This window comes from Capra hircus, chromosome 8 (assembly GCF_001704415.2).
Source record: "Capra hircus breed San Clemente chromosome 8, ASM170441v1, whole genome shotgun sequence".
Taxonomy (NCBI): domain Eukaryota; kingdom Metazoa; phylum Chordata; class Mammalia; order Artiodactyla; family Bovidae; genus Capra; species Capra hircus.
In genome coordinates this window covers 9,382,669-9,407,436 of record NC_030815.1, presented here as the reverse complement: position 1 = coordinate 9,407,436, position 24,768 = coordinate 9,382,669, and the positions used below count along the sequence as shown (strand labels likewise).

The 24,768-nt window shown below is 43.0% G+C and overlaps 1 protein-coding gene across 1 annotated transcript in view; it reads right to left on the bottom strand.

The window, feature by feature from the left end:
* Positions 1–24,768, bottom strand: part of KIF13B (kinesin family member 13B) — a 205,727-nt gene that overhangs the window by 54,213 nt on the left and 126,746 nt on the right. Inside the window, 13 exon segments of the mRNA XM_018051853.1 lie at positions 2,283–2,375; positions 5,161–5,303; positions 5,306–5,336; positions 6,793–6,917; positions 8,945–9,000; positions 9,832–9,958; positions 10,516–10,615; positions 12,106–12,135; positions 12,743–12,889; positions 16,974–17,106; positions 18,075–18,232; positions 20,350–20,520; positions 24,485–24,613. Of these exon segments, the coding sequence (XP_017907342.1) occupies positions 2,283–2,375; positions 5,161–5,303; positions 5,306–5,336; positions 6,793–6,917; positions 8,945–9,000; positions 9,832–9,958; positions 10,516–10,615; positions 12,106–12,135; positions 12,743–12,889; positions 16,974–17,106; positions 18,075–18,232; positions 20,350–20,520; positions 24,485–24,613 (1,443 nt within the window).

Genomic DNA, 24,768 nt, shown 5'->3' with positions numbered 1-24,768 from the left:
ACATAAGGTTTTCATTTCTCTTGGGTAAGGGCCTATAAGTGGAATTACTGGGTGATGGGGTAGATGTCTCTTTAACTTGATAATAAACTGCCAGTGAATGTATCATTTTATACCCCCATTAGCAGTGAAAGCATTCTAGCTGCTTTTAACAAAAACAAAAAGGGCGGAAGAAAAAGAAAGGGAAAACCATCTCCTGTTGCTCTCTGGTCTATGACCACTTCTTTCTGCTGCTGAGTCCTCATGGCCTTTGCGACATGAAACACAAAGAACTTCTCCAGGCTTCTTCACGATGAAACACAGCTTTTATGAAGCTTATTTTGAAATAAAAAACAAATGCTTGCACTGTAGGCTTTAAGTCTCATTTTTCCTTTTTATCATCAGGAATTGATAATGTGACCCTAACACTTGCCAACTTAGTCATTTAGTGAATTATTAACAGGTAGCCCCATCACGTGAGGCTGTTTATCTTTCCACTGATTACTGCACACTTCTGCCTTTTGAAAACTGTGTCACCTGAAGCATAAAAGCCCTGTTAAAGAGAAAAAGAAAAACTGCAAATGAGAAGGAAGGAGGGATGAAGGGAGAAAAGGATGGTTCATTGCAGTTGTGTTTCTCAACTGCATTCAAACCATTTATAGAGTTAAGATCCGAAACACTGGAAAAAGAGAGAAAGCATTCAGATACAAAGAATAAACAGTAAACCTCTGGCTGCTGCTGCTGCTAAATCACTTCAGTAGTGTCCAACTCTGTGCGACCCCAGAGACAGCAGCCCACCAGGCTCCCCCATCCCTGGGATTCTCCAGGCAAGAACACTGGAGTGGGTTGCCATTTCCTTCTCCAATGCATCAAAGTGAAAAGTGAAAGTGAAGTCGCTCAGTCGTGTCCAACCCTCAGCAACCCCATGGACTGCAGCCTACCAGGCTCCTCCAAGCATACAAAGAGCAATCTATTACAGATTCAAGATTTTGCAGCTAGTCTAACTTGAAAAGGGGTTCAATTTTTAAAGTTTCGGCAGGTTCAAAATTAAACAATCAAACAGTTAATATTTGCCTTGTAAGCCTAATACTTTGAAGAGCCAGGGAAGAATTCAGTTAGTATTTGACATTATTTGAGAGCAAAAGTATTCTGCAATTAAAAAAACTCTAAAACGAAACCCAAGTACTGTGTAATCTTCTCAGTCTTCCAAAACCTGATCTGTCTTCAAATATATACCGTCCATCTACTGTTCAAATACTCAACAGAATCGACCGACAGACACTGAGCCCCTGGATGAAGAGTATGAAGGCACAGCAGACGGTGTGCGTGGGTGGGGTCCTCACCCCAGGGTCCCATTCCCATTTTCCACCTCCAAGGGCAACACGGCCTGGACCTCCCCACTCGCTCCCCGATCGTCTGCAGTCAGCGTGGCGGAGGGAACCGCTCTTCCTCACTTTATCAGAGTTCTTTCCTTAGACCTTTCATTTTTCCTACCCCGGTAAGGAAGGCCTGGTTACTAGCTGTGCCAATAACCGGGTGAACAAATCTGTCTAAATCAGGGAATAAGCACTAGGAAGCATATAAACTACATTCTCTAGCAAGCGCCTGTCATGGGTATTTTCAGCTCCATTTGTTTGATTTCTAAGCACATCTCAATTAGCTCAAAAAAAAACAGTAATAAATACTAATTTATTAGTATTTAATAGTAATTAATAATTAATTAAAAATATAAAAAATACTACCCCATAGTATTTAATAATAATACTATAGCTAACTATAACAGCAATTACAATTTACTCTTTTAACATGTGTAAAATTTGTGTATATTGTCTCATTTAATCCTTAAAACATAAGTCTGTATAGGAGGTATTACTAACCCAGTTTGATAAATGAAAAAACTTAGGCTCAAAGTGACTTACCCAAGGTCACTTCACTAAGAGGTGGCAGAAACAAGATTTCTGTCTGATTCCAATGTGATACCCTGGGACTCTGTATTATGCTGTGGTGTCTCCCTCTAAGGGTTATATCCTCTTCTATGAGTAAAATGGTGCTGATTTGCTTTTCAAAAGACTCTTCTTTAACAAAAGATTAAAACCAGAACCTTTAAGCCCACAGAAGTATTACATATGCACACACATTATACTATGAATCAAGTTACGATTACAAAATTCCTCTACAAGCCTACAGCGTTTTTGTGTATGCACATTTTCATCTGATACATATTTCTTAGGCAGGTGACTTCTCAAGGTGTTAGCTCTTGTCACATGTTTATTCTTAGTAAATTCAAATTTCATATGATCCTTCACCTCTGGAATATTGGAGACAATTTCAAAAGTTACTCCACAGCCTGGAATAGAACTTCGATGTGACATCTTTTTGAGGAGACTCTGAGCAAAACCCTAAAGAAAAACAAAAGAGAAGATATGGCTTCCCATCTCAAAAACTGAGTTTTCATTAACAAAGAGGCAGCATAAAAGACCCCATATTCACGCTAGCCAAAAAGGAAAAGAACATTATTTGCAATGTAAGTCAAAACCCAAATCACAACATATAGGTTCCTCAACTTGTTCTTAGTGCCCACAAACAAACCCATTTATACGATGCTTGCCATTTACCAGACCGAATACATGAAAAGTGCAGATCCTAAACTCTGGAATCACGTTAGGCATCTGGTTCAACACTGCTTTAAAAAAAGCTACAGAAATAAGACTGTTGACTTCTACACAATAAAATGACCTTCTAACTAAAATGTAAAGAAAGGCTGGTGACTCTTAATCCTTTTTTTTCCCAGCACGATGGACATCTTGCACTATGAATATTGACAAGTTCAGGCATTAAATTCTTGACCAAAGCAGGGTCGTTACGGAGAATGATTTAAGAGTGCTTGGTCACTGTTTATGCTGACTGCGCTCTCTGCACGCTTTCAATTGAACTGTTGAATTAATGCATAGATGACTCATTTGAAGATGCTGCTAAGACTGAACATCCTGTAGAGGTTGAAGAGAGCAGGGATGAGGGCAGAATACAATTGGTGAATAAAGATAAGAAGGAGAGAGAATATTAAACCAAACTGAACCTCTTTCCCCATGCAAAAGCAAAGTAGGATATAGGTTTTTCAAAAACCACAAAAAACCCAAACAGAACAGACAAAAAGCTGCTTGGTCTCAGAGGTATGTATTTTCGCAAACTTATTTAATAATAATTAAGTGTTCTTTAGTTAATTTCTAAAAACATTTTAGCATCTAAGAATGCAAGGGCCTGTTAGAATGCATATATTTCATCCCTTCACTCTTAACTCCAGCCTTGCAAGGCTGAACCATCGCCAATTACACTGGTCAAAGTGCAGCTACGGTTTGTTTCCCTTTAATGGGTGGTGGGAGGAGGTGAGGGGGCTGCTGTCATCTTACTTTTCTGTTTTCTATCTGTATGAAATTATTATTTTATTAAATGTTTTTAATTGTGGTAAAAGTTACATAAAACATGCTACTTTAACCATATTTAACTGCACAGTTCAGTGGCACTGTTCCGTATCTTACCATCATCCATCTCCCTAATTTTTCATCTTCCTAAGCTGAGACTCTGTCCCCATTAAACACTAAGACCCACCCTGACTCCCCACCCCATCCCCCAGCACCTACCAACTGTACGGAATTGCTGAAGCTAACCTGCATGTATCAGGGTCATGAGGAAGTCCCTGCTCTCACTACAGAGAAGCAAATTTTAGTTAATGAACCATCTGAATTTCAGTTTGATATCAAATCATTTTAACCAGGGGAGAGTGCAGCAGCTTCTCACATCTACAAATTTTAAAAATTAATTTAAAAAAAGAAAAAAAAACAAAAAACAAAAACAGAAGAAACCTGGTGACTTCATAACACTCCTTTCTATTAAAATTTCTGTGGGGGCTGGTGGTTGAACCAGGTCAGTCTCAGCGCCTGGCAGCCAGAACCCCTAGCTCTGAAATGGCAAGTAACTCTTCAAAGTGCTCCCCAAGAGCAACGTGTCTTTTTCCAATTCCTCAGAGACTTCTCAGAAAAGAGTGAACGGGAGACACAGCACGTACATCGGCAGCTACCCCCTGACCTATATGTCCTGATGCTGGAGCGCCAAGCCGAAGAGCTGAATTTCAAAGATTGGTATCAGTGTGACATTTAGAACTAAAGATTAATTTTTAGGGGTAGAGATTACATCTAGAACTCTGTCAACCATGACTGTACTCTTCTAAATGAGAAGATTTACTTTCATCTGTCTGGTTTTAGCCAGTATATTGAGAAGAATCCCTAGACTCAACCTCTCAAATCCTATCTTTGCAAAACCAATATGAGAAGTGCTTTCTATTCTTATCTAGAAGTTTTCTACTAAACCGGTTCATACGGCACCAGGTCCTTCATGATCTCGCTGCAGCTGTGTGGACAGGCATGGTCATGGCCTCTGTGGAATACTCTGACCATCAGACTATGCTTCTCATGGTCCCCAAGCCTGCCACGCCCGTTCCTCCCTCACCATCTCTGCACGTGCATTTCCTCCTCTCTGGGGAGTAGCCAGCGAGCCCTCCTCTGCCTGCCAACAGCCCCTGTCCCCCTCCCCTCCTCCCTGACTGCTCTCGCACCGCTGCCCTGGCGAGCACCTGCACGGCGGTGTCACCACACAGAAGACCGGCCCGTTTATACACACTCACAGGTCAATGGACACGGGCTCTTTCAGGAGGCAGGCTATTTCTCATTCATCTTTTTGCCCCAAAGCTTGGCAGAGGACTCTCTCCAAATACATGAATCAGTGAACCAGCAGAAAGGAAAGGAAAGCATGGAAAACCAAGGGTGAGGAGCACAAACAGCAGCTCACTGGCAGTGAACTTCTCATCTTATCAGAACCAGATGGAAAGGCAAAGACAAAACAGTGAGCGTCGCCTTGACAGGGCTCCATGGCGCCCCCAAGCAGGGCTGAGAGCTGTGACTGCGGAGTCAGGAAGACGCAGGGGAGCAGTGCAGTGCCATCCAGGAGGCAGTCAGGCTGAAGGGCTCCGGGACTGAAGCAAGCACGGGCATGGGACGGCCACAGTCGCCTGGTGGACAAAAGCTCAGAGGGCCCCAGAGCCTGTGGGGTCAGAGGCCAGAGCGATGTTTCCACTGCCCCGCCCTTATGTCAGACCCAAAGTCACTTCTTCAATGAGCATCAGGGACCCACCTGCCGGCCGTGAACATTAACACAAATGCGCTTGCGCAATACCAGCTGCATGTCGGCTGGATGGCTGAGCTGGACTGTCACCCGGACGATGAGGAACACCCGCTCGTCCACGGGCGTGCCTTTACTCAGCTGAGGGCAGCCTGCACGGCCGAGTCCCAGGAGGCTTCCGCTTTCACCTGCGGAGAAGACGGAAAGGACAGAGTCACCTCCTCCTCCTAAGACACAGACCCTCACAAGGAAACGTCTTGACTTGGCCGAAGGCGAGCAGACCAGTCACGAGGGCAGTGCTGCCTGCAGGTACCCGGGGATGTGGCCTCAGGTACCTTCCTGGGGGGTACAGAGCAGGATGTTCCTGGTTGGCAGTAAAAATGGATTTATTTCGAAAAATACTCAAATGGAAAGCTATAAATTTAGTATAATGAACTCCTGTGTTTCTCCCCTACAGATTCATCAACTGTGAATATCTTCCCTTTTTTCCTCTTACATATACACACTCAGTATTGCTGTTGTTTTGGGTGTTTTTTTTCTGAATTACTTTAGAGTAAGTTACAGATGTGTCTTTATCCCTGAACACTTCAGCAAGTATCTTTTTTCTTTTTTTTAAGATTTTTTGATGTGGGCCAATTTTAAAGTCTTTACTGAATCTGTTACAATATTACACGTGTTTGATGTTTTGGATTTTTGGCTCCAAGACATGTGGGATCTTAGTTCCACAACCAGGGATCAAACCTCCACCCTTTGCATTGGAAGGCAAGATCTGAACCACTGGACCATCAGGGAAGTCCCAGCAAGTATCTTTTTAGAGCAAGGACCTCCTCTGACTTAACCACAGAACAATGATCATATTCAGGAAATGTAACACCGAAATAATACCATTATATAATACAGAGTCCATACTCAGATGTTTCAGCAGTTCTGATCTGATATCTCAGACTACATTTAGCTGTCCTGTCCTTGTAGTCCACTTTCATCTAGGCTGGTTCCTAGCCTTTCTTTGCCATTCATGACACTGGCTTATTAAAGAAGGGTGCAGGCCCACTGTTTTACAGAATGTTTTACTATTTTTACAGAACACACCCCAGATCAAGCTTTGCATCTCTGAATAACAGTAAGTGTTGGTATGTCCTTCTAATTATTGCACTGGCTTTCCTTCCTTAAAATCTTTCATCATTTTTCCAGTATACTCAAAATAAGAAATTAAGCCCCACTTAAGCCCCACTTAATCACGCAGACTGAAACATTTTCATCTGGCTTCATCTAGTCCTTTTCCCCCTTATTCACAAGTCTTTACTAAAGCATTTCAAAGTCAGTGCCAAACATCATGCTGTTTTGCCTCCACGTACGTCAGGAGCATTTCCCCAGAGAGTGGACCACTGCTGATCTGGACTGCTAACACTAACAGAAATCCTTTACCAGGAAGAGCAGTGCCACAGTGAATGGGCATAATCTGATTGGCCCTTTCCTTCTGGAACTGGTTCCGTTCTTCGCGGAAATCACAATTAAGATTTTCATTTATATTTCTTGAGAAATGGAGGCACTGAAATGATAACTTTGTTGATTGTTTCCAAAGGCCTGGGGAAAGGTTAAAGGAACTACTTTTCATCCAACCTTCCCGAGTTACACTTTATTTACCTCTCCATCATGCTGTTTGACAATCTGCAGCTCAAAGAACTCGTCCTCCTCTTCCCCAGCGAGGGTAGCATCCCATCCACCAGCTTCGGGGTCATCAAGATTATCCTGAGAGCTGAAATCATCAGCTAAAAGCGGAGGATTTCCATTAAATACAGAGATCACTTTAAAGGATAACCCCTAACAGCTACATTTCAATGTGCTTAGTAGCAGAATTCTCCTGCCTCAAATTTCATTTGCTTTTGGCCCTGAAATCTTACATGACACAGAGGATGACCATTAAACAGTTCACACATCTGAGATGGGAGACACCGCAAGAAATTATCTCAATCCAATCGCCTGCCTCCGTGCCTTATTTTGCATGGAAGGTGATGGAAGCCAAAAAACCCAAGAGGTTACTCAAGGTCAACCCATAAATGTTAAGGGTAGGATTATAACCCCAATTCCCTGTCTTTCAGGGCACTGAAGACATGACAATGAGAGTGATTCCAATGATCTGACAGGTAAATTTAACAAACCAAATCTACTGGCTACATGAGCTGGAAACGGAATGGTGCTCTGATTATTCATGTCCAAGCCTGGCCCTCCCAATTCCCCATCCATCTAAGCTTGGGGGTGAGCATCAAAGTCTCTTTTCTAGGACGTGGGGACCAAGAACAGGCATAAGGCTGAACAGGGTGCTGCTCCTGTCTGGGAACATCCATACTGCTAGGTCTTCTTTAAGCTTGTTCTTTCCCGCTTTCTAGCCCTCCTGCACACACGCACACACCCCTCACCCACCTAGGAACCTAATGTAAGGACAGAACAGAGCTGCCTCCAGTCTCCAAGGCTCGAGAGAACAAGGCAGGATAGAGCACTGTGGCAAGACCTTAAAGCCCCGACAGGTGGACAGACACTGCAAGCGGCTAAGTGTTCTTCTCTGACTCCCTGCATACGTAAACATCGCCCACACACCCAAGTAAGCCAAACGGGGCATGCGTGCTCAGTTGCTAGGCCATCCGACTCTCTGTGACCCCACGGACTGCAGCCCGCCAAGTTCATCTGTCCACGGGATTTTCCAGGGAAGAATACTGGAGTGGGTTGTTGTTTCCTCCTCTAGGAGATTGTCCCGTCCCAGGGATCGAACCTGGGTTTCCATACTGGCAGGTGGGTTCTTTACTGCTGAGTCACCAGGTAAGTCCAAGCCAAATGGTACAGGATGCTAAATACCTGAGATGCTGAAACGCACTCTCGGGTGAAAGAAAACTAGGAGGGTGTCCACGCTTGTCTGTTTAGGACAGTTCATTTTAATATACAGTTCTTCTGCAGATGTCTTTGGCATTTAAATGCTGACTTTTAAATTATTTTTAGCTCTTTCATCTTACCTTCTCATTTTCAGTTTCTCTCCTCAGACAGAATATATGTAAAATGTAGCTGTATCCAAAATATTTCACGAGAGCGAAAAAAAGACAGTAATTTTTAAAAGGTGCGGGGGCGGGGGGAGTGATGCATGGATGGATGGCACAAGAACTCACAGAAAAAGGGGCAAATCCATTAGGTAACGCTAAGAAGACACCAGACAAAAGAAACGCGCTACACGAGCATCGCTAGTTATTAGTCATTTCCGGACAGAGGTCTCTTCCTGAGAATTAAGTGCAGGAAAACATTACTACCATCCTAAATTGAAGGGAGAATGGAGCACACAGGGCAATACGGGCTGGAGAATGAAACGTGAGACCACGTCACGATGAAACATACCTATCACTGTTATAAAAACATTATGCTTACAGGAAATTCATTCTCTGTTGAGGTATTAGAGTCTTTTTGCACACATAAAATGGACCTGAACCTCAGGCCTGCAGAACTGCCTATCTGCATACCTGGTTAGAATCTAAATGTTACTTGGGCTTCCCAAGAGGCTCAGTGGTAAAGAACCTGCCTGTCAATGCAGGAGACACGGATTCGATCCCTGGGCTGGCAAGATTTCCTGGAGAAGGAAATGGCAAACCACTCCAGTGTTCTGGCCTGGGAAATCCCAAGGACAGAGGAGCCTGGCGGGCTGCAGTCCATGGGGTCGCTAAAGAGCTGGACACAACTTAGTGACTGAACAACAACAGGTGCTATTCAGACATTAAGTTTTCAGAGGAAAGCCTTCAGAAGGGACTTCCTCACTTACCATTTAAGTCAAGGAATATGACAGGAATGTGTGTTTCCATCCCAGGAACTGGGGTCCTAAAACATAATGAACAACAGCATCTCAAATAAAGCAGCCTTTCTCAGTGGCATGTATTGGCTTGGCCAAAAAGTTCGTTTGGGTTTTCATAAGATGTTATAACAAACCCAAAGTAACTTTTTGGCCAACTCAATGCTTTGTATCTCAGCTTTCATATACTAAGAGCTATTAGAGGTCAACCGATAATAATGCTGGGTTTGCTGTAATTTCACATCAGAGGTGCCACAAAGACTTGTCTATCACCACTGCTTCTTTCCTTCGGTGCTCTCATGTAAATTATCATACACTCTGATACCAGAACTCAGGAGCCACATGTCCCTGTTTAAAACTGAAGTTGAAGCTCCCTTGTTTAAACATACCTTCTTACAAAGTTATATCTCTAAGGGCCCCATGTGGCTTAATTCAATATTTTTAATCTCTGTAAAGTGGCACAGAACATCTGCTGACAGTTAAGTTTAGGCCAGCACCAAAATCAAAAACTCCTGGAGATGCAATTTTATTAGGAGTGAATAGTCTTTTAAGGGAATGACCCAAGTAATTAACATATTCACTATTTTTTTTAAATGCTAAGTATGATGGTACTAAATATTGATTTAGATTCTCAGAAATCTTAATTACTTGGGCCAATAACAATATTACTTAATAAAACACAGTTTTAGGGCACAGTTATTCCAACTCATGAAAATAATTTAACACTTCCTCTAATTCAGACAATTTTTTTTCCATACGCTATGACTCATCCATTAATCAAAGCAGAGGCAACATTCACAGCGGAAGTAGGCAGCCCTGGGAACACGGAGAACGCTGGAAGACAGCTAGCTGCACCATACCATTCTGCCGGGGCCCCTGGGATCCCGCTGCCGGCCGAGGGGACCATGACTGCGTTCCTCTCCTCCGTCAGAGTCAGCCTCATCTCTAGGAGCTGAGCTTCACGGTCGGCATCATCCTCTGTCTTATCTAGAACATTAGGAATCAGGATCAAACACAGGAGGCCCACTTCCTCCTTCTGTGTACGCTCTGTATATGCCGGGAACTGGGTGATGAGGGTTCACCAGCAACTTATGACTTCCCCAACTCCTGATGAAAATTTGCTCATGAATGAACACTGACTACCGGCTAGCGGGGCTGGTGTGCTCTCACTGAGGGGCCACCTTCAGTTCATCAAAGGCCACAGAGGAACAGAACAGAAATGATCTTGAGAGTCAGACAGTTCGGGGGCTTCTAGACCAGAAGCCAAGAAATGCTGGCCTCTCCCGTGGTTATGTCTGCGGACAGCACTTCCTGCACATACTCTGTCTCCTCGTCGTTGAGGGGCAAGGGAGACCTACGCAAAGACATCGTTAGAACCGGGTAATCGTCCTTCTGAAAGGATAGGACACGAATCAGCACCGTTCCTACGCTCTCGCGGTTCCTGTGATGGGCGAGTTCGTCTACTTTTCCTTTCTGTGACGGCCAATGGGGATAAACCGCACTCTCATGTGGGGGAAGGGAACCATTCCAGTTGCTTTTCGTACCATGTTTACTGACAAGCTTCTGCAGTTGTTGATCTAAATACTCCTGACGTTTTGTTAATGCATTTAGCCATTTTCTACGGAGTCTCTCTAAATCCCGATCCTGGAAGTAAACAGATGAACTTGGAGTAAATATGTCATCAAGACAGTACATCTGAAACTCTATCTTACCTTACTCTAATAGGCTTCAAAAACATGAAGTATTACACCCTAACATTTCTATTGTCACTGTAAGTTGACTTCAGCCATTATTAAGAACAGAAACTTTCAGAAATTAAAGCATTTGTGTCCTATAATAAGACCATTCCTGAAAGGGCATTCTCTGATATCCAGAACCAGTTGCATTTCTGTTGGCTCAAAGGATAGAACAGAACTTCAAGCGTTCGTACAACAGAGCTCTTCTGCAAGGTCTCTTTTGCTGATAAAAGTCCCAAATGCTGGGACTTCCCAGTGGTCTGGTGGTTAGGATTCCGCCTTCCAATGGAGGAAATGCACGTTTGATCCCTGGCTGGTGAACTAAGATCCCACGAAAATCACAAATACTATTTGACAATCCTCACATTTATTTCCTTTAGAACCACCATAAGATCTTTTCAACTTTCTTAACTACAGTCTTCAACATGTTCCACCAGTCTCTGTACATCACGTAAATGCCTCTATCCTTGTTTCTGTGGGGAGTGTTATCAACAGACTAACCTCTACCAGTCAACACCTGACTACACGCCCGTCTTACCTCACTTCCTTCTGTAATAAAGTTACGAGACGGGTAGATCAGGGGAATGCTGAGCAGACTGGGTGTATCTGGGTTTCACTAAGGCACTTAACCAAATAACTCCTGACATTCTTGTGGACAAGATGGAGAAATGTGCAATGGATCTACTTGGGCGAAATTACGGACAAATGAAACATCACATCCAAAGGACGGTGATTCATGGAATAACATCAGCTTAAAAGAAGCCTGTACGGTCGTGCCACAGGACTCTGTGTTTAACCCTCTCCGATGCAAGGCTTTTATCAGTGACTTATAGGAAGGCAGACATTTTCATCCAATTAGAATGAGGCCAAATCATGAGGGTGACGACACTAGATGACATATTCAAGATCCAAAGAGCTCTGACAGTCCTAGATGATGACTAACCAGACTGGCAAAATAAAACTTATCAGACAAACAAAATCTTGCAGGACAGTATGGAATGAAGTGAGGGAGAAAATGAAAGAATATCTGTACGACTCCAAGAAATGGGAAAAGGTGATCTGGCTTAAAGTGTGGAAGACACCTAGGGGCGTGGCTTGAAGACGCTTATGGGGGTGTAGCTTCACCGGAGCCTAGTCTGAGACCACTCTTTTTGGGGAAACAGGAAAAGGATCTGAAGAAATGGGTCTGTAAGGGCCTGGATCGGGAGCCCCAGGTTTGGAAAAGGAGAAACAGTCACAAAGGGTGGTTCTCGACTCTGTTTTAAAACTTGAAAAAAAGCAGTACTTGAATCAAAGCTAACTGTGTAATTATTAAGCGACAGGATGGCAAGACTCAAGAGCCTGTAATTGAGTACTTTAATCAAGCTAATTTGATGAGGCTAACCCATGCTCCATTACCTGGTAGCTGTCCATGTCCTCCTCTTCCTCCTAAAAGGAAAGACATGTTATGTAGAGCCGAAACCAGCATTTATCCAAGAATCAGGCTACACTAAACAACCCAAATCTAGCCCTACAGTTTATATTTTCTAATTTTATGAATATGCCTGTTCAGCTCCCACCAGCTTCCAGCCTCACTTTACAGTTTTCAGGGAGCTGGAGTGAAACCTCGAGCTCCTCATGGAAAAGTGAAGAACACTCATTTGACCTTTTCAGGAGCCAGTACAATACTTTTCCTGCTGGGTTTATAGTCCTACTCCCCAGGGGAAATCAAACACCTGCTGGCAAAGAGTCTTCATCAGCCAGTAGGGGGTTTCCGGGGAGATGTGGGTGATGGTGGGGAGGGGGTTAATGACTAGCAAGCAGGCACTGAGGAGTTCCGGGAGGCGAAGATGTTTTAACCCTCAGCTTGCCGTGGACCAGGGACAACCAACAGCCTGAGACAGTGATTCTATGCAAGTGCAACACAGTTTTAAAAAAAGAGGATGAAAAGAAAAAGAGATATCAAAGGAAACAAAATACTGAAAAGAACTGTTCACGGAAGGCAGTTTTCTGACAGGTTCCCGGAGACTGGCCGGTTGGCTGTCCCGAGACTCACATGGACGGTCTCGTGCGTCTTCGGTGACCGTGGCGCCCTGACTCTCACACACCCGATGCCGACCGACAGGATACGCTCCTCCATCAGTGGCAGAGTCCCAGATTCCTGCACGGACTTCACTTCCACCTGGACTCGCCGGGACTGCCCCTGCACCACACACAATTTTAAGTTTCTGAAACTGGGTCTAAGCTCCAAAATTTGGGTTTAGAGAGACCCCTACAGGCGAATGTCAAGAAAAGCATTTAGCTTTCAAGGTACTGTTTCTTTCACATTTAGTAGTAAAAACTAATCAAGAACAAATCCATAGTTTACATACTTTTTGGAAAAAAAACATTAAAAGAAAACATTCTAACCAAGGAAATGCAAAATGCTGATAATACAAAATGTTCAATTTACTAATCGACAAAATAATATAAAATGTTAAACTAATAATTAAAATAAGCATGAAATACCTTTACTCTCACTAAGCTAGTAATTATTGTTTAGGAAGGCAATTTATAATATTGCCCAAGGTTTATGAAAAAGGCAATTACATACACTGTGGGTGGGAATATAAATTGGTAAAGCTTTCTGCAGGGCAATTTGCCTTAAAAAATAAGTTTCAATTGACTCAGCTATTCAACTTTCTAGGAATCTGTTTTAATAATCATACATACACATAAAGAATCTTACAGCACTATGAAGAAGAAGAAAAAACTAGGTGTAAATTAAATGTACAATATTCATAACACAAGCTCTAGTATATTAATGAAATATAAACTATCTATAGTATATTAGTGAAATATATACTGTAAACATTAAAATATTGCTATAGAAAACCATACATGATATATAAGATATAGTATGATGGCAGATAGACTTCCTTTTTAAAAAAGCCAATTACCAAACTCAGTATATAAAGATCCACTTTAAAAAGTAAGTAATCAGACTAATAAGAACAATTATATTATCCTGAATTCACTGTTCTAATGCCCAAGTAAAATAATTTCAAACCAAGTTTCAAAATAAACAACTGATCAGAAAGACACTGTTCCTTCTTTAAGCACATTTTCACAATAAATACTACATGATTTTGAACATTTACAATGAAGTAGCATTTCAAAAGAAAGTTCCCAGTACCCCCAATCACTGACTTCAAAGCTGGCTTGTAAATTTTAAGGATGTCAAATAGAATTTGAAAAACAAAACCAGAATATGTAATTTTGAGTCACTCTTCCCCTCTTCCATTGGATTTTAATTCCCAAGAGTTTTGCATCATCAGGAAAATCAACTTAGGCAATGATTGATCCTATCAAGCTGGATTTAAAAAGATGGGTTGCAGATGTCTTTGATTTAATATTTTCCAAGGACTATGTATCAGATATTTTGTGAAGTAATTCAAAAACCATTTTGATTGTCTAAAATAGTTTAGACAGACAAATGGCTACCTTTTGTTTTTACTTTGCTGAGACAGAAAGTGATCTGTTCTGAATGTGTACCCCAATGTGGAGGGTATCTACACTTTGGGGAATGATACAGGAAAAGGAGAGGGGCAATGGGGGAAAAAGATCCAGGAATGGCTTAATGTTCCATAGAAAAGCCTTGAACAGAACATGTAACCTACTGAATTTCTTGTAACTGCTGCTATTTCACCATTTTTAAACTACAAAACCAGCAAATGCATATGGTTAATCTCCTAGGTTCTCCTCTGGAACTTTCCCATTCAAGAAAAGTAGGTTCCAACTGTGAAATATTGGGTTGGCCAAAATGTTTGAGTTTTTCCATACGATGTTATAGAAAAACCTGAATGAACCTTTTGCTGCTGCTGCTAACTCGCTTCAGTCGTGTCCGACTCTGTGCGACCCCATAGACGGCCTCCTACCAGGCTCCCTCTGTCCCTGGGATTCTCCAGGCAAGAACACTGCAGTTGGTTGCCATTTCCTTTTCCAATACATGACAGTGAAAAGTGAAAGTGAAGTTGCTCAGTCGTGTCCGACTCTTAGCGACCTCATGGACTGCAGCCCACCAGGCTTCTCTGTCCATGGGATTTTCCAGGCAAGAGTACTAGAGCGGGATGCCATTGCCTTCTCTTCTTAATATTTTGGCCAACCCAAAATATTAAATTCTAATATGCCTATCATCCAAGGCCCTCCATGAATTAACGAGCTGCCATAAGCCTGTATTGATGTTGTTTAATCACCAACACCTGTCCGACTCTTTTGAGACTCCTGCCAGGCTTCTCTGTCCATGGGATTTCCCAGGCATTTCCTCCTCCAGGGGATCTTCCCAACCCAGGGATCAAACCCACGTCTCCTGCATTGGCAGGCAGAATCTTTACCACTGAGCCACCAGGGAAGCCCACAAGCCTATATAACCCCTTCTGTTACTGCTTTCCAGGTCTTTCGATATATTACTTTCTACACAAATGTGCCTAGTCCACCCTCTATCTCCATTTCTGCCATTTATATATGAAGAACCTTTCCAGCTGGGTATGATTCTTTCACCATCCAAGTCAAGACACACATCCTTCAAAAAAGCCTTTTCTGATAAGTTCAAAATACCTTTGGTCACTTTCAATAAAGGCTGCCAGAAGTGTGACAAACACTTAAATATTTAATTTAAACCAGACCACAGAATATTATCTGGTCTTGCCTTCCAGGAGATGAATCTCTATGGCATCCAAAGAAGATATATATAGTTTCAGCAGATGTTCAGGAGAAGATGTTCTTCATGCCTTTCTGAATCCTATTTTATGTATGTATCTCACACTATAATTTACACTAATTTCCTTTTGCTTTTAGTGCCTTGTCCACACATGAATGAATGGGCTGCCAGTCACTTACTAGGGTCAGAAAACAAGCGTTTATCATTTTCCTCCTCCCAAGACATCCAGAAATTGAAATATTTGAGCAAACCTTCTTTTCCCTTTAACCTTACATTTTGCTTTGAATGATTTCAATGTTTATTTTCTTGAGCCATTCTAATATTTTACTACTGTTGTAAAGTATGTAAACTATCATAGGATATAATAATCTACTTAACATTGACTTCATGTAAAGAATAGCAAAAAAAGTGTTAGTAAGTCTCACATGTAAATTCTATTAAGATGTTCTCTCTCATCTTTCATTTGCAGCACAGATACTATAGATTGCATCTGTCTGGAGTTAAGTGACGATTCTCACACACTTGCTATACTGGTTTCTTGCTGGCGGGTATTCACATCTACCCAGCTGCCCTAATTTCACATGTCCGTTGTTAGGGCTTTCCCAGTGGCTCGGTAAAGAACCTGCCTGCAATGCAAGAGACACAAGTTCGACCCCTGGGTCAGGAAGATCCCCCAAAAGGAAATGCAATGCGCTCCAGTATTCTCGACTGGAGAATCCCACGGACAGAGGAGCCTGGCGGGCCACAGTCTATGGGACTGCAGAGAGTCAGACATGACTGAGTGTGCACACACACACCAGCAAATCATGCCACCTGAGTCGCAGGAACCCTCAATTACAGCCAAGTCAGACAGGAAGGTGGGTGACCTGGGGCCCCAGCTGGCATCTGAAGTGAAGGCGGCCCTGCGCTTAAGTCTGAGCCCTTAAGTCTGTGGCGTGATGCTCACTCTGGGTGGGTTAGGGTCTATGTGGAATTGAATTCTGCGACACCCTATTGATGTCTATGGAGAAGTGGAGAACTGGTGGGCTTTTGGCCTCCCTACTTCTCGCTTGCCCAGTCTCTAGCAATGGGCTCTGCATACCCGTGAGAAATTAGTTTCTAACCCTCACACTAACCCTACAAGGCTAGTGTTATCCCCTCCACATCACACCTGAGGCAAGATTCCAGAAGGTGATGAACTTGCCCACAGATACACAGCGAGGCCATGGGACAGCTGGAACCGAACCCTGGCATATCAGACTCCACAGTGCTGGTTCTCTCTACCATGTCACACGGCCTCTCTGCATCTTTATAAATGCTCTAATGCTGCTCGATATGCTTGTTTTACTTCCAACAATTCAATTCTAAGTCACTTTAAAGCTTATCTTTTTCTTACTTCAACTTAACAGAAGTTAGTTTTAAATACTAAAGATAGCAGTTTTTTTTTTTAAATGAAAGAAAACACACATGAAGTGAGAGACGACTTTAACAGAAGAAATGATCTTGGCCAGTCTAGATTTCATCGTCACTGATGTTTCCACTAAAAGGAATCCAATATTAACCTTTACGGCACCAAAGAATTCAGTGCTAACATTCACAATCTCAATACCTGCCGGAGCTGGAAGATCCCGCCTGTCGGCACGTCCTTTGCAGGAATCACCTCTACAGGGCAGTACTCGCCATTCTCATTCTGTTCCAAGATTTGGACCCAAAACTCCACTTTCCTGGTGACTTCACTCCACCTAGGAAATAGTTGAAGTTCTTGGAAAATCATACATTTCTATTTTAGTACAAGCAGCTTAGGATCCTACAAATGAGAATTAACAATGAAAATGACCTCCAAGCAGAATAACTCTGTTATTATTAGAGTAACCTGTAGTTCAATGAGGAATACACAAGTACATCCTAGCAAATGTGATTGAAAGTAAAGTTCAACAAACAGTATCAGAACTAAAAGATGATGCCTTTATTTCATTCATAAAGGCGTGATAATTCCAAACTATATCAGTGTGGTTATTCAAAAATTTAAGCATTGTTATCAGTAGTACAGTAGCAATTCACAGGGATGATCTTTTCATAGACAGGGGTAGCACTGTATGCTCTGGCAGCTTGACAAGTACCTCCGCCGAGGTAAGAGAATCAAGGAAAAATACACCTCTGTGTCTAATTTAGTATTTGCTAAAATTTTTAAACAGAAAAAAAAAAACAGAAGGAAGAATATCTGGTTCTCATCATTAATGAGAGGCAGTACAAATATATGCTCTTTTAGTCTTTTCCTTTTAACTCTTCTGTTTCAAATATTGGTCAACAAGTAAGCCTTCCTCCTTCCATGATTGATGCAACTTTAAAAGAACTCTGAGCTAAAGCTAAAAATAAAAAATTCTGAACTCCAGAGAATACCCTGATTCATCTTCTCTACAGTTGATTAACTAGAAGTTATTTCATAATCATAAGCAACATATTCTCCAAAAATTCATTTTACTCTTTATTCTTAACTACCTATTTCTTAACTTTTTCCCATCAGTCTTCAAAAGTTCACTCCTCTAAGGAAGTCTAACTGTGCTATTAATACCATGAACATAACATCATCTTTTCTTGGAATACTGGTAAATGTTCAGGACGTGGTAATCTTCACAAATGGAAATATTAATCTCTAGCAGTTGTTTTAAAAGTATAAATGGTATCAGATGGATGGATATCTCAAATTCACCTGTCCCGAAGACTGCGTGTTTTTGCTTGGATAATCCCCAAATCCCACAGGGCTGGGTTTTTCCGAGGGTCATTCATCTTATGGCCATAGACTTCGATTGCCAGTGCCCCTTCTGAAAGATGCTCAATAAAGTCTTCAGTGACGCTAACAGAAAACTCCTAAAAGGAAATAAGCACAGAATAAGAGACACCTTCCAGTGACCTGATTACTTACACCTCGCATCATATCCTCACTCCATCATGGAGAAGAGAAACAGAAGAGAACGTTTTAGTTACAGCACAAAACTGTCATCCAATGCCCCTAGTGAATGCTCAGACGGCCCGAGGTCCTTAACTTTCACTCCAACTTTTCTTAAAGCTCTACACCTTGAAAAATCTATTGTGAAAGACCAGCACTGTATTCTATTCTGAGAGCAATATTCTGAAAGCATAAATAATTATATGAAGAATGACAACACTGATCTACAATGTCTTGATATAAAAGTTATTACAGTGATGGACAAACAATTTTTCCTAGTTTTTAGGAAGTTAATGCTCTCTGATAGTAAGAAAGAATGACTATCATGGTGCAAAAAATTCAACTAATTTTTAAAAATCTGTCCATCTTTGTAAGATAGATATAAAACAGTCTCTAGTAATAATCAGGATTAAGTTTTTAAATAATTTACTTTTAAACGTCATAGAATCTCCTCTTTCTCAATCTTTAAAACACAAAGACTTTTGATGTGCTAAATAGATTAGAAAGAGACCTCCCTCGCTTGAAAAAAAAATGAGATAGCTCAAGTGAGACAAAGTAGAAAAAAGAATCCAGAATCTGACAGTCTCAGCTCTGCTAGTTATTAGCAGTGGGCAAGATGACCTCTGAACTGGCTTCCTCTGTTGCTGTTGTTTTTTTTTTAAAAAAAACACTGTCATCAAATAGTGCTATAGGAAAGATCAAGAAACTGCTGAACAGAGCATGAGGGGCTCTAAAATGTTTGTTCTTGTCTTTCTTCTATCTTTATCTTCTCTAAAACAATAGTTTCTTAACCTTCCCAGATGACACTTTCTCCAGTAACTCATACAAAACACGGATTTCTTTTTGGAGACAGGTACCATATATACAGTCACACAAAAGTTAACTTTTGGTGGAGGGGGAGTTACGTGCATGGACACTATAGTTTGGGTTTTCCCCCAGCAGTTGTTATTGTGTTCAGTCGCTAAGTCATGTCTGACTCTTTCGCAACCCCATGGACTGTGTTACTGAGACATGACTGACAGCGCTGCGTCAGTCTCAGCTGCGCACACCGCACACCGATGCCGCGTGAGTCTCAGCTGCGCACACCGCGCACCGACGCCGCGTGAGTCTGAGCTGCGCACACCGTGCACCGACGCCGCCTGAGTCTGAGCTGCGCACACCGCGCACCGACGCCGCCTGAGTCTGAGCTGCGCACACCGCGCACCGACGCCGCCTGAGTCTGAGCTGCGCACACCGCGCACCGACGCCGCGTGAGTCTGAGCTGCGCACACCGCGCACCGACGCCGCCTGAGTCTGAGCTGCGCACACCGCGCACCGACGCCGCGTGAGTCTGAGCTGTGCACACCGCGCACCGAGCCGTGGCTGCCACCCGCACCGCCCGTGTGAGTCTGAGCTGTGCACACCGTGCACCGATGCCGCCTGAGTCTCAGCTGCGCACACCGTGCACCGATGCCGCGTAAGTCTGAGCTGTGCACACCGTGCACCGATGCCGCGTGAGTCTGAGCTTCGCACACCATGCACCGATGCCGCGTGAGTCTCAGCTGCGCACACCGTGCACCGATGCCATGTGAGTTTGAGCTGTGCACACCGCGCACCGATGCCGTGTGAGTCTGAGCTGCGCACACCGCGCACCGATGCCGCGTGAGTCTGAGCTGTACATACCGTGCATCGATGCCACTTTAGTCTTTTGACTCCAAGGGCTTCCCTTGCGGCTCAGAAAGTAAAAAATTTGCCTGCAATGCAGAAGACCTGGGTTCAATCCCCGGGTCGGGAAGATCCTCTGGAGAAGGACATGGCAACCCACTCCAGTATTCTGACCTGGAGAATTCTATGGACAGAGAAGCCTGATGGGCTATAGTCCATGTGGTCGCAAAGAGTTGGACACGACTGAGTGACTAACATTTTTTCTTTCTCACCACTCGAAGAAACTGATCCAAGACATACATAGGTACCAAATTACTCAATAAAATATGGATTATTTTTATTTTGCCTTGACCTGAGTAATTAAATGCCGACCAGGTCTGGAAAACACACTCACACTGCAGTGATCAAAGACCACCATGCACTGAGGCTCCTTGCTGATGGGAGAAGACGAGGTGTCCACCTCGGGGGCAACCATGACTGGCTCCTGTTGATCCCAGAAGTCGTATTTGCAGAACACAAAGTGGGACAGATGCTGTGGCAACCCAGTGGCTTGAAGTATTTTCACCTGAAGAAAAAGGAAGGCTCTGTTTTTAACCCAGATAATTCCAAGAAGTACTCTGAGCCAGAGACACAGGTTCCAGTCCTGACTATGCCCTTAACAGCTGGCTTTTGTTGATCACATCCCAGTCCCTTTCAATCGGGGCTGTATTTCTGCATCTGTGAAATGCCAGATTTAGCAAGAGGTAGACCTAAGATAGCTGGAGAAGGAAATGGCAACCCACTCCAGCGTTCTGGCCTGGAGAATCCCAGGGACAGGGGAGCCTGGTGGGCTGGCATCTATGGGGTCGCAGAGTCGGACACAACTGAAGTGACTTAGCAGCAGCAGACCTAAGATAGCAATGATCTAGACTGTATACAAGTGGACATTTTAAAGCTTTTACAGGCTGAAGAATAACATTTAAAATTCTAGTTTCTTATATCATCATCTTAAGAAGAAAGTTCTCAAATATCAACACCACTTAACCATATAAACCTGGCCAACTATGGATACAGCACAAGGACACAGGATTGTTAAGAAAGATGAAGGAAGAATGAAAACAGCGGGCACACTATTAAGCAGTAAATATGCAGAAAAATATTCATCTGATATTTTAGTGTATGAAAAGGAGTAAGGTTCTCAACTGGAATGGTACTTGCTACCAAAGCATTTTTGGAAAATCTGAAGCATCAGGAACGTATGCTTTGAAGATCCGCAGAGTGAATGGAGAAGAAAGATCGCGCCCACTAACCACTCTCTTGCACCAATAACTGCTGATGCGTTTTCCGTGCAGATTCAGAGAGGAGAGCTGGGTCAAAGGAAACATGCCCTGGGCTGCAGGGGTGTAGGGTTTTGTGACAGCTACATAAAACTAGAATATGTGTTTAATCGGCCCCAAACAAAACCAGACCAGGAGAAATTCCCAGAATAGGTTTTAAAGCAGCCAGCAGTCTACACGCTTCTTTCGGCAGGCAGCAGCAGGTCGATATTTAAGTGGGAGTTTTTGTGATAAGCTGTGACAGTATAAAACTCCTCCAACTACAAAGGAAACTAAATCCTAAAATTAACTAAGCCAAACTGAATTCTGACTTTATAATCAATGAGGCCAACCTCCATGAGACTGCACGCTGAGCATTTACTCACACCCTTCACTTGGCCACTTCCTGCATGCTGTATGATACACTCTAAACCTTCCGTGAGTAAATTCAACAAAAACAGATTTGAATATGTGGCAGAGGTTTACATAGTTTTATAACCACAAATATAAGTCTTACTGTTTCAGGAAGTATCAATAATGACACAGAAAACCATGCAAAGCAAATGATTATTTTCTTCTCTACCAGGCCTCTGATGGGTAAGCAACGGATGAGGATTCTTACCATTCAGTTTCCCTATGATGGCAACAAGACTGTGAAACATCTAGAGGGCAATCCCCAGGCTCTGGAAGATATCAACCAACACATTCTATTTGTCCAAACCAAACAGAGTGATTGGTATTAATTTTTCATTAAAATTTTCATTTAAAAACTGTCCCCTTCTCATTAAGTGTTTAAAATACTTATTATATTCTTTAAGTTGAGGCAATGTGGTATTTGAGAAGACTGCAAGATTCTGGAGGACACAGATCTAATTATAAATCTCTGCCATTTCTTAAGCTCTGTTTTTAAACAAATTACTTAAATCAGTTTTCTTAGGCTGAGTTTTTGTTCTGTACAAAACAGGATAGCTGCCTAATGACAGATGTGTGAGAGCTAACCATACCAATGAAACACAATGGCTGAAAACGCTACCAGGCATTGACTGGATGGATGTTCAGTGCAAACTTCTTTGTGATTGAATTCCATCTGAAAGCTAATTTTCCTTCTTAGAGATCAATCTCAAGATGGAAATGAATAACAAAGCAAGATTTCATATGCTAAACTCTCCTCCACAGGCAACTTCTCAGAATGAGACTGCCAGGAATAAAGAGTACTGGGAATAAACAAAACCAGGAATGATTATCTAGAACACAGGTTCAAGGTCTTGCATGCAGAAACCTAAACTACCACCAGGTGGCAAAAAACCACAGACTTCAACTTGCTGCTGCTCCAAATGTGCAGTCCAGAAATGTCAGGAGGTAGACAATGAAGTTGTCTTAAGTTTCAAATATACTGATTTTATTTAATACTATTAAAATGATCAATATGTTAATATGTACATACTTTTTATCACAGAACAATAAATCTAGTTTTCTTTTAAGGGCCAATAATACTCACACCTGTGATCTTTTATGATTTTTTGATTTGGACCATTTAAGTCTTTGCTGAATCTGTTACAATATTGCTTCTGTTTTACGTTTTGGTTTTTGGCCCCAAAACATGTTCTCTGGCCAGGGATCAAGCCCACACACCCTGCACTGGAGGGCGCAGTCTTTCCCACCGGCCACCCGGGAATGCCTCATCTGTGATACCTTCAGTGCCCCCAAACGGGTTTCTTCCGTTTCTGTCCACAAATATTTTATTGTCGCATCGTTCACCTGTCTTCCTTTTACGCAAAAAGCTATTACGCGTCGGACTATGGTCTCTAAAACCACCTCCTTTTGGAAGGAATCCAGTTGCTTGGAGAAACGGCTGGTTCCAGGTCTGGGGTGGAAAATGTGCGGGCTGCACGAGGCCAGGGCAAGAAGGCTGGCACGGCCTCGGGTTAGGGTCGTGTCAAAGGGCCCGGGAGCCCACTGAAGAGGCTCCCCTAGGCCGAAGATGGGGTTGTTCGAGCCTCGACATAGGTAATAAATACAAGAGATCACAGCATATCAAGCATATTTAAACCCAAGAGTTTATATAATGGTAAGAAGACCCAAACCGAAAAAACCCTCGCTTGTCAGTTTTGGATATTAGAAGGAAAACAATTTATTTTTAAAAGTAGTCAATAAAGGGAGACAATGGTGTATCATCCTGCCTCTCTGATAAAAACTATCTGTGAATAGCACGATACTGGACAGAAAGATGCACTCTGTAGCACAATTCCAGCTAATAAATGAAGTGATGATAGAATCACAGTGTTATTCTTTTCTAACTCCTAATGAAATATCTAGGCGATAACCATCCATGACAGCAAACACTCACCAGAAAACCAGGCACGACGTGCCTCCTGATGGAAGCAGACACCTCATTCTCCCTGTGAAATGTCATCCTGACTCCTCTTCTCCATGTCACCTTTCTATCTAGCTCCCAGTTCACAGCAAGCATGTCCTAATCCAGTAAAGAATTAGCGAAACCCACACTACGAGACCACGCGAGATGACAACCCAGTTTCTACACTAAGCAAAGCGTAAGATGAGAGAGAAGGTGCACACACGCAGAGGAGGGAGCAAGCACGAGGGCCAGAGCCTGACGAGTAAGCCATAAAACAGACGAGGGACACATCAACAGAGACAAGCAAGGGAGACGGTCATTTCACAGGGTCAAGAAAGGATTAATTTTTGAGTATGGTATATCCTGGCTAAGCTGGGGTTGTTTTGGCAAATTTTCTTCTGGAGACGCATATTAAACTATTCTTGATGAAATACGATGTCTGGGATGCTTCAAAACAATCCAGGGGAAGGGGACAGTGGAGAAGCAGCGTGTATACATGAACAAAACAAGGCTGGGCAGGAGCTGATGGCTGCCGGAGGAGGATGCGTGCGGGTCAGTGACACTCTGCTCACTAGTTTTCTGTATGTTTGATCTCTTTCATAAACGAATCATACTACGTTTTCACTGTTACTTTCCTTTTTAAGTTACCCAGTGACAGAAATCCACTTTCCGAGGAAGACCATATTCTCCTATGCTGCTTCACTAACGGTAACTGTCAGGCACTCGTCTTTCGCAGGGTGGCATGTCTGGCCCATCTCTTTACAGTGGGCTATTACAGATGCAGTCAGCAAGGCTATGCTTCCATCTCTGATAACTGCATAACCTCACAGGGAACATTCTGAAATCATGTACTACTGCTGAATGGGACGAGGACTCACCATGCACACCAGCCTGTTCTCCTGGGGCTCCTTATCCGAGGAGGCCTCCACGGACTCGTCCCCTCCGGCAATCCTCTCCCCGACGTCCCCACTGAGGCGCATCACCTCCACGTGCAGCCGGCCGGCCACCTATAGCAGTGAGAGCAAAAGAAGGTCCTTGCTCTGCATTTCGGCCTTCACCTGTTTAAGAGTCACGGAGGGCAGCTCGACGACGCAACAGGCTCTAACGGTGACTCTTCCTCCAAGCACTTGGAATAATCACCGTTAAGCGGTATGCGAACACG